General features: G+C 46.3%; 2 protein-coding genes across 12 annotated transcripts in view; both read right to left on the bottom strand.

Moving 5' to 3' along the window:
• Positions 1–11: 11 nt before the first annotated feature.
• On the bottom strand, positions 12–4,378 carry VAMP3 (vesicle associated membrane protein 3). The gene is made up of 6 exons (XM_085079718.1): positions 4,020–4,378; positions 2,687–2,768; positions 1,938–2,096; positions 1,582–1,609; positions 1,261–1,312; positions 12–473 (listed from the first exon to the last, which is right to left on the bottom strand). Exons 1-6 carry the CDS (start codon positions 4,376–4,378, stop codon positions 353–355), a joined length of 801 nt encoding a protein of 266 aa, XP_084935844.1. The 3' UTR covers positions 12–352.
• Positions 4,379–6,095: 1,717 nt separating this feature from the next.
• The window catches only part of CAMTA1 (calmodulin binding transcription activator 1), a 232,694-nt gene continuing 224,408 nt past the window's right edge, over positions 6,096–14,381 (bottom strand). For all 11 annotated transcript variants that reach the window (XM_085080214.1, XM_085080216.1, XM_085080215.1 and 8 more), the window contains one exon: positions 6,096–9,608. In XM_085080214.1, coding sequence (XP_084936340.1) covers positions 9,576–9,608 — 33 coding nt within the window. In that variant the 3' untranslated portion in view covers positions 6,096–9,575. The remainder of the gene's footprint in view (positions 9,609–14,381) is intronic.

Here is a 14,381-nt window from a genome sequence, read left to right as displayed (position 1 = left end):
AGGAGGCGGAGGCGGGGTCAGAGCCTTTTTATTGGAGGAGCCCGCGCGCGGGGGGCGGGGCCGGCTCGAGCGGGGGCACCGCCCCGCCCCTCACGCGGCGCCGCACGCGGCCCCCGTGCGCGCGCCTGCCCCGCCGCCACGTGCAAGGCCGGCCCCGCCCCTGGGCGTGGCCGAGCGAGGGGCGTGGCCGAGCGAGGGGCGTGGCCAGAGCGGTAGCCCGGAGCCGAGCCCGCCCCGGTTGGCTAAGGCACCGAGCGAGCGGCGAGCTGTGCTGGTTAGTAATTAATGACAGGAGTGTCTTAAGGCGACCAGTAAAGTTAGTTAACATCTCGGTAATCAAAATAGTTTTGCTTTAAACAGCAGTAGATGGGCTGAGAAGGCAGCAGGTTTGAAGTGGAGAGGCTTGAAGATTCTCAAAGGCACCTTCGGTTGATCTGAGTTTCTTCTTGTAACTCATGAAGACACACTCCAGACTACAAAAAGAAGAAAAAGGTTGGGTGATGTCCTTCAGCCCCTCACCATAACAGTCCTGTATTTTAAAAATTTAAGGTAATACAGATAAATCCCTCTTTAATCCCTTAAATCTAAGAACTTGCCTGTGTTGGTTTTCTTAGTTGTAGTTTTCCTTTGTGCTTGCACAGCAGGACTGTCTCTGATGTCAGTGGTCACTGCAGTGTTTGTTACTGTGTTACAGCACAAACTTAAAAACTTTGTCTTCCCATTAAATACTTGGCCATTACATGAGGACTCAAATGCATGGAATGAACCACACGTTCCCTTGCTCTCTATCCTAACCCAGCGTTAGCCTCATTTCACCCAGCAGCAAAACCTCTCCACAAAGCCTCCCTGGTATGGCAGTGCACCTGCAACTGCCACAGAAAAGGTTCCTCTAGCAGGAAGCCCAGGCAGATGATAACAGCTCTCAGACAAGGAAGGTGTGTGGAATCTCATGTTACACTTCCGCAACAGGCAGCTGTAAAAAAACCCAAGTCTGTTCCTGGTTTCCAAGTCCTTGCTATTTTCACTTTCACCTTTGTCACTCGTGGTTGAGATTCCAGTACTGGAGCTCCCACATGATCAGTTTGCCACTCACTGCATGCAATGGTTGTTAAATCCATCGCTGCTATTTCAAATTAATTTCAAATTAATGTTGGGTATACTTCCATCTGAGTATCCTGGCTTTGCTGAAACTGTACCAGTCAGTGAATTAACACCATTCAGTCCAAATCTAGGCAAAATCCCCATTTTGGTCAAACTTACCAATAATGATGACGATGATAATGACAACAACAGCTATCAATATTGCCCACATCTGTGAAAAAAAGCCATACAACACTTATTATAAACCATTCAACAGCATCAACTGCCCCTCAGGGTACAGGAAATAGCCCCTGCAGGGGACTTTTAGCACTGTTTGTCAGATCTAGTGTGGCAAGCAAAGGTTCTTCAGTCAGCAAGCTCAATCTAAAATCAAACTAGCACTCAGAGATAGCAGGCCATGCACACAGGCAAACAGAGCAATATGGGTTTCTCTACATAAAGTTGTCCCAAGTAAATACACAAGCTGTCTTTGTTACTCACCAAAGATGATTCCAACTTTTGGCAACAGCTACAAGTACAGGAGTCTGAGTGAGCTTCTTTCACTTTCTAATACTTCCCGCACATTAATTCAAGCTATGCATTTTTAGTCTTTTCTTCCTGTTTCTCAAACCCTCAGATTACTGACATGCTTCCCCTCTGGCCATGACTATCTTAGAGAAGATCCTGTATAGGGCAGCATGGCCAGTAATGCAGCTTTTTGTTACTTCACCCAGCCACTGTGCCATGCTTTAAAAACTAGATGCTGTAACTTAAATAACATTAGCTAAAGTAACTTTTTCTTCTGCCTTTTGAAACAACAACTGTAACAGCATTACAAGCACACAAACCAAGATTACCTTGCAGTTCTTCCACCAGTACTTCCTCTTCAGCTTGGCTGCGCTGGTCTCAAACTGGGAAGCTCCTGCTTGCAGGGCATCAGCGCGGTTGTCCAGCTCTGACAGCTTCTGATCTCTCTCCAACACCTTGTCCACATTCACTCTCATGATGCCAACAACCTACAGCAGTTCAGTGCTTACAGTAAGGTACCAGTTGTGTGATACACAGTGGAACATAACTGCAGCCAATAGACAGCAACATGTGGTACTCAGTGTTTTCTCTGAAGCAGGAGCTATTGCTTTTTAATATATGCAGTCATAAGCTTAAACAAAACTCTGAAGTTCACCCGTGGCTAGAAGCCCCTAATGCCTACTGTAAAAAGGCAGTAGTGTTGGCATTCCTTCAAACCTGGGAAATAATTCCTAAGTCACATCAGAAGGAGCTGAGGCATACAAACTTGATAGTAAACCACATCAAAAAATACTTGCCAGCCAGCCTGGCTTTTAGACTCCACAAAAATCACATTTGGCAGTCAGGCCTCATGGCTACTGATGAGAGAAAACCTTGTTCTCTGTAAACAAAGGGTTTTATCTTTACTTACGCCAAATCCTCAAGCACTAAGACTGAAGCTATTGTTTGGACACTAGGAATTTCTCTCTGCTTCCCCTTCGTATAATGAAGGGGAAACTGCTTTGGCAAAAATATCCCTTCTATTAACATAGGTTTCCTGAAGGAAGAGGATGACACTGCTGTCAGACTTGACTTTTACCTCATCTACTTGGTGCTGAGTCTGCTGAAGCCGACGACTGCCGCTAGCAGCCATGTTTGAGCTTGGAGGGACGTTGGCTGACCTGCAGAAAAGAAAATTATCAGTATTCATCTGACAGTCCTCAAAACTGGGAACTTGTATCCTTGGAATAAATACAGTGCAGTTTCTTACTGAAGAAATGGTGTTTAAAGAGCTGACAGTGGGCACAAGTCATTCAGTGTCCCAAGCATCTCGTCAACAAATTGCCTGCTGTGCTAAGAGGCAGCAGTGGCTTGCTGATACCACACTTTGCAGTGAGGCACAGGACAGCTCCAACAATGGTCCACAGGGCTCAAAGAGTGAGAAGCATGGGCTCAGGGATTTTCTTGTTTTCCCACATGAACACAAGCACTAAGTTTCAAGCAACAGTAGCTTACAAAATGTTAAATACAAAAACTTAATACTTGTTCTAATTATGTGATTTTCCAGCAATACTTCTATATTCTTTTTAAATGGTTGATACGGAGCAAGAGAAAGCACCAGAAGGAAAAAGTATTTGGCAAATACAAGAATTTACCTCTGGTCAGCTTTGAATCCATAACAGAGTTCTTTTTACCAGCCACAACACTCTGCATCTTTGTAATGATTGCAAGAGCTTCTGTACACACTTCTCACCACCTTTTCACTGCCTTGCCAGTTTTTTTATGCGTATCTCCAGAACTATCTGTACTCAATTTCCTTTTCCATGTTCTTACTTCTTCCACATCAGACGCTTGTTTAGTGCATCCTGCCACTACAGAGAGCCAAGTCTGACTGTTTCCTGTATTTACACATTTAAACATTGGCTTCTAACTCGCATGGACTGAGCGTGAACCGGGGCAAAGCTCCGAGCAGGCTCTGCACAGCACAGTGTCACTGTTCGGCGCTGCCGCCACCCGTCGGTGCTCCTTCAGTGCCAGTCCCAGGTGAACAGCCTCGGAAATGACACTGCTTCCTGAGAGCTTCCCAACACAGCAACGCCCCGGTGCCCGGCAGCTGCTCTCCGGCAGGGCGGACCCGCTCTGAGAGCGCCCGGGGCTGGCGGGACAGCCAGGCCAGCGCAGCCCAGCCCGGCCCGGAGCCCCGGTACGGCCCTGAGCCCCGGTACGGCCCTGAGCCCCGGTACGGCCGAGCAGCGCCTCAGGGCGGCGGCCCAAGCCAGCACCGGGCCGGGCCTCCTCCGCCGGCCGCGCCCGCCGCTCCGCGCAGCGCCTCACGGAGCCCCAGCCCGCGGGGCCGGACCGGGCCCTCCTCCCGCCGCCGCCCTGCCCGCTCCTCAGCGCTCCTCAGCGCCCCCCGCTCGCCCCGCACTCACATCTTGCCGGTGGGACGGCGGTAGGGCCGAGGCGACAGCGCCCGGGAGGGTCCAGCGGGAACTGCGCCCGGCGCCCCGCGCTGACGAAACGCGGGGCTGGCCCCGGGGCGGGACTGGGGCGGGGTCTGCCGGAGGGAGAAGGGCGGGGAGCTGGGCGGGACCGGGGAGGGGTCTGGGGCGGGATCGGGGAGCGGGGCCGGGAGCGGCCTGGGGCGCGGCCCGGGATGGGGCCAGGCCATGGCCGAGCCCCGCAGGCCGCTGGGGCGGTGCGGCCGCTGGGGGGCGCCCCGGGCGGAGACGGGAACGGCAACGGCAACGGCAACGGCAACGGGCACGGGGACATGGGGACATGGGGACATGGGGTGGGGTGGGGTGGGGGGTGGGGTGGGGTGGGGGGTGGGGTGGGGGGGTGGGGTGGGGTGGCACACGGGGACATGGGGACACACTGAGACACACACGGGGACATGGGGACATGGGGACACACTGAGACACACACACGGGGACATGGGGACATGGGGACACACTGAGATACACACGGGGAGGGGTGGGGGGGTGGGGTGGGGTGGGGGGTGGGGTGGGGACACACTGAGACACACACACGGAGACATGGGGACATGGGGACACACTGAGACACACACACGGGGACATGGGGACACACTGAGACACACGGAGACACACACGGGGACATGGGGACATGGGGATAGACTGAGATACACCCGGGGACATGGGGACACACGGAGACACACTGAGACACACACACGGGGACACGGCGACACACTGACACCGCACACACTGAGACACACACACAGACACACAGACACACAGACACACAGACACACAGACACACACACACGGTGTTGTCACTCGTGTCCGCGCGCTCCCTGCAGCCCGGGCCGGGGCTGTCCTTGTCCTTGTCCCCAGCCCTAGCTGCAGGGTCACTCGGGACCCCCGGGCTCGCTGGCCCGTGTCCCGGGGGCTGCAGCCGGTGCTCGCCCCGCAAGCACGGCGCTGTCGGTGCTGTCGGTGCTCAGAGCACGGCCGGTCACACGCTGTTCGTTCGGCTGCTGCTGGCAGTGTCCCCGTGGAAACTCGGGGCTGCTCCGCCAGGGAACATCGACCTCCGCCAGGCACTGACGGGGTGGCGGGAGGGAGGCAGCGGCTGCCTTTGAACTACGTGCTCTGATTTTTGTTTTCCTTTTTCCCTGCACTTACTAGACTTTATCTCACCCTAGGCATTTTTTTTCCCTCTTGTTTGGTCTTCTAGTTCTCTTCCCTCGGGCGCTCGGGGATAAGGGACGAGGTGGGGGAGTCAGGACACAGCTCGCAGGTGTCTGTCTGCTTTCAGGACATGGCCAACCCGCTATGAAGGTAGAGAAGAACCCAGCAATTAACAGCCACGTAAAATGGAAAAATGGGGAAGCATCTGAGAGCAATTTGGAGAGTTAAATGTTGATTCTTAAAGAGAAATTAAACTTTCTTTGCAGTCAAGAAGAAATTCTCTTAATGAAATCTCATCTGCTGTGGAGCAGGGTTTTGGGAGGATTTACTCATAATGGAACTAACAGTCTTTGACAGACCAGATTATTAATTTATTAAACCTGGTTTGCCTGCTGGGCAGGCCTTGTAGTCTGGTACAAGTTTCATTCTTGAGGACCAGTTCATGTAAATTACGTATTGATTAGTGCAATGATTGTGTCTCAGTTAATTGTATTATTAATTGTGACCTTTTATGTTTCTGCACCAGCAGCCCTCTTGAATCTGCCAAGATTTGAGCCTGCCTTGTGTACACTGTAGGGTTTAGCATTTTGCTGCCAGCTCTATATGGATTCTCCTGAAAAAGCCTGGAAGTGATTGTCAACTGAAGAGGAGCTGGAAACAAAGCCCAGGGGCTGCATCTGCTCACAGGCAGGCTGTGGACTGTCACACTATAAACCCTAAGAAATCAGATGCAATACACTTACAAGCAGGTCATGTAGAGCAGAAACTTTTCTTTTTTTGGGGTTCTTTGCAGTGACTAAAAGACTACACTGCTCTCAAAGTAGGATGGAAGAGATGTGTTCAGAAGAAGGCACACACTTTGTATGGGGAAATTTTCTTTTTTAATTTACAGCAGAAAGAATATAAAGCATTCAGAAAACATTTTCCATATTTTAAGGGCAATTCAAAACATTTTGCATGGTTCCAGCAGCTGAGTTCTTCAACAGATCCATTGATTCAGTGATGCTTTACATGCACAGTTACAAAAATAAAACTTACAAAAGAGAAGACATCTATACTAGTTTTACATGCAAGTCTTGGGGACCCCCCATTGGGCACCAGCTATTGTGTGGAACTGCCATAAGCGTGCAACCAGAGAGGGGGTTCATGTTATATTCTGTATTTCTTTCACACAGTATTACTGCTGTCGAATGTGTTTCACAAAGGAGCGATTCCATTATCAGAAGACAGAAGATCTGGCTCCTGGCACTTGGGAATTTGAATTTTCCTAGAAAGCTGCACTTACTTATCTTAGGTGAAAATATTAAGTTCCACAACCAAGAAGAGGGATCTAAGAATCACTTCACTGCGGGGGGAGTGCTCCTCCCTCCCCAGTGACACACTGAAGGGTTACTGCCCGACACAACAAAGCACTTGGGAGCTGCACTTGGCTTCAAGCATGCCAGGAGTCCTGGAGCTGTGCTGCAGAACTGCCTGCATGTTTATCCACCAGCACAGGCTTAAACGTTTGGCTGAAGCAGGATCTAGATTAGTAGATACACCACCAGGCCCATGGATCTGGAAGAGTAATTTGAAATAGCTCTGTATATTACTGAATCGTTTTCTGTAAAGACATGGAGTTAAAACATTTCCACTGAGGTCACTACTCTTGTTAGGAACAGATCAATTCTATATTGTCACATATTGGTTAATGGGTGCAATATTTCAGTTTCAAAATGTCAAGAGTTCCTCCAGTACTAATACAGAGCATTTCCAATTCATTCCAAAGGAGATTCTTCAGCATCTCCTGTTCTGTTTTGGCGTGAGAGGAAAATTTAATGGTTAAAGTTCCAATTGCAGACAGTAAATCGAGGCTGTGAGGCTGCCCACAGGCACAGTGCGAGCGCCAGGCCATTCGTTTTGCCTTTTTCCCTTTTTTTTTTTTTTAATTGAATCAGGTCATAAAGCAGCAGTTCAGAAATGTACAAGAGAATTCTGATAATGAGCTATAGCACATCTACTGTAATTCAATGCTGGCAGTGAAAAGAAGTAATTAAAAACAGGTACAATTATAGAAAAGGCACCAAGAGCACTGACCCCAGTTTTTTTGCCACAATCTTTGTTTTTACTCTTCTTTTAAAGACACCAGTTTCAAAGCTTCTTATGTGTGAATATTTTTTGGCTTCACAACAAGCCTTGCGTTTAAACATTGCAGTTGGTGGCCGGGATCAAGCAAGAACAACTATTCCAAAACTAACAATCTCAAATTTACACAAGTTCATTCAGAAATTTTCAACTGCCACGAGCGAGACAAACAGACAGGAGCAGTTTCTGATCTCAGACACATGTACGTGACCCACGAGTAATGACACGGACTTCAGGAGTTTCTTCCCTTACATTCCTGTGTAATGAAGATCAGAACTGGTTCCCATTGTTGAGAATCTGTGACAGTTTTAAATTAGTAGTTCAATTTAAAAAAAATTCTAATTTCTTTGGCTCCTCACTATGTGGAAATAGCAATATACCATGACACCCCTACAGGATCAGTTTGCATCTTTTTTTTAAGTTTTACTTAATTTTTTAAAATTTTTTGTGCAATTTTTATTACATTTTCTGACTTCCAGCAGGAGATATGAAAATGTGAAACATATTTTCTACTTTTGTACTATTTATTTATTTTTTTTCATTTTATGTTCATTCTAAGTGTTCTTTATTGGAGTGAGTGTATGGTGTTAAGCTAGATACGGTTTTTGTACTCTTATGATTATCTGCTTTGCAAAAGTAACTTAATTTTCTTAAGCAATATTAGCATTCACATTACTTGGCACCATTGGCAAAAAAAAAAAAGAAAAAAAAAAGACGGGGGTAAAAAAAAAGAAGGAAGGAATACATAAATTAAACCCAACTGAACCAAACTCCTGGTAGCCAAAATCAAATGTAAACATATCCTTTTTTTCTTTTTTTTTTTTTTTTTTTAAAGTAATGTTGCTCTGCCTTTTTTTCCTAAGTCTAAATACAGTAGCTCTTTTTTTTGCCATTTAGTCATGCTTTAGCAAAAATGTTCTTCTAAAGAACATTTAAAATAAAGTTTCTTATAGTGAAATAAAGTTTTTGTTTCATTTTACAGACCATAGCCACTAATGCTTTGCTTTGTTCATTTCTTTTTCTTGAGTTCATGCACATATCTCTTTAATATATACAATATGTACAAACAATACATCCACACTCTTCTCGTTCATTCAGACAAAACTATACAAATAATAATTTTATCTTGCCAAGTTATTGACCCTTTGTGAATAAAATATTTAGTAATTAATCAATATATTCCCTTTCAAATATTTTTTCTCATTTTCCATTTCTACCTTCTATATATACAGAAACTGCCCAGATTTTGATGAAGTAGCCAAAATAAGAAATTTACTGGCCAGAATGCAGCACCACTGATCTTTAGGTGGCATAAAATGTCCAGGCAACATATGTACGTGACTCTGCAAAATGACAAGAGGTTTGACAAGTACATAAGAGAAAAAGCTACATGTTTTACAAATTATTTAAGAACTTAATTAAAACAATAGTACATGAAGGTAAGGCTAGAAAATAAAGTGCTGAATATGAGAGAAAGTACGTGACAGTTGATATGTTTGCAGGTTCTAGTAAAAATACCAAAAAAAAAAAAGTGTAAAACTTGTTTAAGCTGCTCTCTCCGTTCCTCATGCAATACCTGTGTCTCTCATACACCAACCCCTCCTGTAAGTTCCCACGGGATGTATTAAAAACCTGCAGATTTAAAAAGTTGCATTAAGTGTGCTGTAGAGGTTTAAATAAAACACAAAGGACAGGAGTGCGAAGGAAATGAGGATGCATGGACCCAATAAAGATGTACTGATCTAAGCCCCTCCACTGAGACTCTCAAAGCTTCAGTTTCTTGGAGATGACTGACAGGTGCAGGAACAGCATTCTTGTGTTGCTTGTGCATTCCCACCTTTTCTGAACAATATTTTTGGTATAATATTTGTACAGTTCCACATGTTGTTTAATACAGCCCTATATGAAAAGGATAATTAATCGCTTCTTCCTTCCTTCTCGGAGAATGAAGCAACTCACGATTTCCTCCTGGTGTCTTGTTTTCCCCACGATCCAACAGAAGATTGAGTTCCAAGATGTCTTGCTGAACAAATTAAAAGTTGTCCATGAAAGTGCAAATGCAATGACCAAAACATTACTGTTAAAATCCTGCAGCTGGTATTTCCAGAACTGCAGTGGGTATTTTTGTTGTTGTTGCATGTCTCTGCTAAAAACAGAAAATGAAAACAGTCTGAAAAGCAATGTCACATTGCTACGGGATGCTGCTGCGTATCTTCAAGTTCCTTGGCCTTTTTCAATTCTTTCACTCTGAAAAAACAAAGAGGAGCTATGTAACACTTCTATTGCAAATCTCTCGAAGACAGAGCAATCAAAAGGATTTATCACTCCAACCTCCTGTGCAGAAGAGCCAACTCCCAGAGACACGACAGGAGGGAAACACCTTCCCAACACCATAAACAGTTGGAAGTGCAAGAATGGGCCACTGGAGATCCAGACAAACAGTCTGGAGAGAGACATTTGGTTCCAGCCACTGCTTCTCCCCAGTATGGGCAACTACAGCTGGGCTTTCTTGTGGTGTTGGCCTGACTGCTTGGGGTTTCCTGGACAGCTGCTCACTGCCTGACCCTACAGCTGCTTCCTATTTGTCACCTATTTGTCCCCTATTGAAAAGGGCTGTTCAGTGCTGACCCCTTTTCTCCTCACAGTGCTGAGGCAGTGACAGCACAGTGGGGGAAAATCAGTCTGTCCAGCTTGGAAAGGAAGCCTGGTGTTGATACTGAATCTCACACAAGAAAGTGTTTATGTGCAAGCAGAAGAACCGGAATGGGCGTGAAGAAAGGTACTTTGTTTCACAAGCACTCCAGCTACTGGTGTCTGTATTTTTTAACCATGCTGTTGGTAGTATATTTGTGTGTTTTCCCAGCAGTGCAGGATGCTGGATGCTGTGTGCCAAGGGAGACAAACCTATGGTGTGGAAGTCACTCTTCCTAGATGTGGCCTGATGCCCCATTTCTCAACTCTCAAATGCATGCCATACATTACCTCCTCTAACTCGCCAGCACAAGAACTAAACCATCACTGAAAGCTGAAAAAGTAAAAAATTAAATTTAAAGGATAAAGAGAAGGGAATAATTTCAATCCCATCGAGTGAAACAGAGCTCTGCATAGGAGCTGGGGCAGCAGCAAACCCTCTGCTCAGGCTGAGAACCTGGCTGTGTGACAGTGCAGAGGAGCCACACCAAATCCAGGGGCATTCCTGTGCTGTCCCTAAACCCAAGGGTGCCCAGCTGTGCTTGGGGCTGGCTCTGCCTCTGCCTGCAGGGAGTTCCTCTGCAGTGAGATCCCTTTGCAGTGAGATCCACCTGTCTCCATGTGTCCTCCCTCTGCTCCTGCAAGGGGAAGTCCCCCGCGAAAGGAGCAAATTACGGCTAAAAAAAGAAGGTGATTCAGCTAAGCCAGGTACATGCTCAAGTGCTCACGTTATGCTGCAAAAATTTGAAAGGACAAATAGCAAAGGTATAGTACAAAAAACACTGTCAGAGATGCAAGTGTGTGTAATGCAGCCAGCTACAAGTGAAAGAATTTAACAAAGCCCAAGTAAATAAAAGTAATAAAACGTGTCAGGAGAGCTGAGCAGCAGCAGTGACAGTTTGTAGCTATGGTGTGTAGACTTTCACCCACACATCTTCTTTTGGCTCTTGCAACAGCCTGCTAATATAAAGATACAATGAAGGCTATAAATTGATCTCTATTAATACACCTCCATTTCACCACTGTATTTATTCCTTTTTCTGCATGTACCACATGCAGAACCACAGTGAAAAGGGAGCTGGCTGCTTTTACCTCTGTTTTAGCTGACTCAAAGCTCTAGCACTCAAATACATTCTTGGTATTTGTGAAATCTGGCCAACAGAGGTCAAATCAGACTAACTTGTATTCAGGTTAGACCTCTGCTAATTATCTTAATTCCACTGCTGGAGAATATCATGTATGGAAAGACAGAGGGCTCTGCTAGTCCAAATGCACTCAGTGTTTTCAGAGTCTGAAGGCCACAGCTGAGGGGACCCTGGCATTCCTGAGCTCTGAGCCCAGCAGAGGAGCCCAGAAGGCTCTGTCAGGTGCCAAGCAGTGCTCTGGTCCCCAGGCTGAGGAAGGGACAAGGCAGCCAACAGCACCAGGGATTCTGAGGTCCTGCTTGGACAGTGCTGTGCTGAGCCTTAATGCCTGCTACAACTTTACAGAGAAATCTTCTGCCGGAAGATTTTGGCTCTACACAAGCTGGTGTCTAAAAGAGCCTGTTGACATCAAGGGAGTGGAGGCTTCAGCACTGCACTGAAGGCAGCAACAAGCCTCTACTCAGGCTGACAGCCTGTGTTCTACATAAGTTCATTGGGGTTCTTCGTGCCAGGTCCCCTTTTCATTGCAGGAATTACAGAAGGGCTGGCACAGTAAGCCAAAACAAAGCTACTCATCTTCAGTATACGTAGTTTTATTTTCTTGCAGCAGAAAAGCAGCCTTTCCCTTGAATTTATAACTAATATTTCTACTAGTGCACCATTTACAAGCAGGAGAGCCAAAATCCCTGGTGCTGTGCTAGAAAAGGTGTTGTGCCTCTGTGCAATGGACAATTTGTAAGGCTTAGATTAACTGTGTTTAAGATACCATCAATCAATGCATGATTTGCAGTGCAACTTCCAAGTGTTTTCTGTTGCACTTCAGTACTGCAATGTAAAATTAACCTGTTATTATAGATCTCTCACTGAGAACATGCACATTAAAAAAGCTGGTGGCTCTTTCACTGAGACATGCTATTCCTTACTTTAGCACTTCACATGCAAGGGCTACACTAACGAAGCACTTTTGCTGGAAGAATGCAAGACATGCTTTGCTGCAAACTTCAACCTACAGCATGCAATATCTGTACTGGTGCAGAACTATTGCATCTGTTTGCCTGGAACACACATGCCAACAGAAGTTAGTTACTGCAGCACTCAGCATTTGCACTAATACAGGTCCTGTTCAGAAATAGAGAATCACAGAATCATAGAAGGTAAAGGGTTGGAAGGGACCTCAAAGATCATTTAGTCCCAATTCCCCTGCCATGGGCAGGGACATCTCCCACTTCCACTTGGCCATATCCAACCTGGCCTTGAACACTTACAGGGATGGGGTAACCACACCTTCTCTGGGCAACTTATTCCAGTGTCTCATCATCCTCACAGTAAAGAATTTCTTCCGAGTATCTAACCTAAATTTGCCCTCTTTCAATTTGTATCAATTACTCCTTGTCCTGTGACCAGAATTCCTGATGAAGAGTCCCCTTTCAGCTTCCCTGTAGCACCCTTCAGACACTGGAAGGTGCTGTGAGGTCTCCACACAACCTTTTCTTCTCGAGGCTAAGCAGCCCCAACTGTCTCAGCATGTCTTTGCAGGAGAGGTGCTCCAGTCCTCTTATCAACTTCACAGCAGCCCTTGGACTTGCTCCAACAGTTCCATGTCCTTCTTATGTTGGTGACACCAGAACTGTGTGCAGGACTGCAGGTGGGGTCTGACAAGACCAGAGAGGATGGGGAAAATCTCTTCCTTCCCCTGCTGCCCATGCTCCTTTGGATGCTGCCCAGGACATGGTTGGTTTCTGGGCTGAGAGTGCTCAGTGCCAGTTAATGGTGAGGTTTTTATCAACCATGACTCAAAGTCCTTCTCCACAGGCCTGTTCTCAATCACTTCACCAACCAACCTGTCCATGTGTCTGGGATTGCCCCAATCCAGGTGAAGGACCTTGCATTTTACTTTGTTGAACTTTGTGAGGATTGCCCCAGCTCTCCACTCTGTCCAGGTCCCTCTGGATCCATCCCTTCCCTCCAGAGTGTGACTGCCCCACACAGGCTCAGTGCTGTCAGCAACCTTGCTCAGTGTGCCCTTGATCCCACTGTCTGTGTCACTGACAAAGATGCTGAACAGTACTGGCCCCACTACTGACCCCCACTCATCACTGGCCTCCACGTGGACCATGAGCCACTGACCACAACTCTGCATGTGATCATCCAGCCAGTTCCTTATCCATCCTCAAAACCATGTCTCTCCAATTTAGAGACAAGGATGTCACAGGGGACAGTGTCAAATGCTTTGCATTTGCAACACTTTCCTTGGTCAGGTGTGATTTACATCATTTACATGCAGGTGTAATAATTACTGCTAAAAACACTGGCACATAATAGTACAGAATTTCCCTGAAGGTACAAACTGAAATCTACCACGGGTACACTACTGAAAGATGCTATTTAGTTTGTAATGGCTTAAAACAAACTCTGCATTCCACAGCATTTACAAACTTATGCCTCAAGACGATGCAAATTCACTAAGCTACCATATTTTTTTAATTAACTAATCTCTGTGTTTAGGATATGTAATAGTGCTTGTGTCTCACTGCTGATGGGAGTGCAGGTAGGTACTGTGAGTCCTTTACTCCACTGACACACTGCCTGGTAGATATGGAAATTTCCAGTCTGCAGCTGTCAGTCTCTCCTCCTCTCTCCAGAGCTGGCCCAGGGATGCCAGGGAAGCTCTTCCTTCTCCTGGCAGCTGGTGCAGGGCAGCCCTGCTCACCATGGGCTCTGCAGCAGGCACAGCCAGAGTGAAGTGAAATACCTCCAAATTTTACCAAAAATGGAGCCAAATCCATGGCTGGAGTGTCACTGGGGAAGCACTGAGGTGCTGAAGTGAACACCATGCTGCTTCCTCAAACCATGATAAACAGGAGGTGCCAGAACCAGTGCAAGCATTAAGGTAGATACCAGATCAAGGTAATCCATTTACCTTATCTGAAATGCTTTGTCAAGAGAATCTGAAACTAATTGCCTTCAACCAATTAATTCTTTCTTGGATAGTCTGTACTGCAGCCTTTCCTGTGTCTTAGAAGTCCTTTCAGTCTTTTCTTAACTCTTCCCCTCTTGAGTTCCTCACTCAGTGTCACTTTGATTTGATTTGGTTACAACAATACAAAATGTCAATAGCAGAGGCTGGTATTTTCTCTTCATTAACACTCACTGTAACAAACCTTCAAAATTTTCAACTGCAGTT

Source organism: Lichenostomus cassidix, chromosome 21 (genome assembly GCF_008360975.1).
Source record: "Lichenostomus cassidix isolate B80296 chromosome 21, HeHo_3.0, whole genome shotgun sequence".
Lineage (NCBI taxonomy): Eukaryota > Metazoa > Chordata > Aves > Passeriformes > Meliphagidae > Lichenostomus > Lichenostomus cassidix.
The sequence above is the reverse complement of the archived record's forward strand: the minus strand, read 5'-3'. Positions and strand labels throughout refer to the sequence as shown.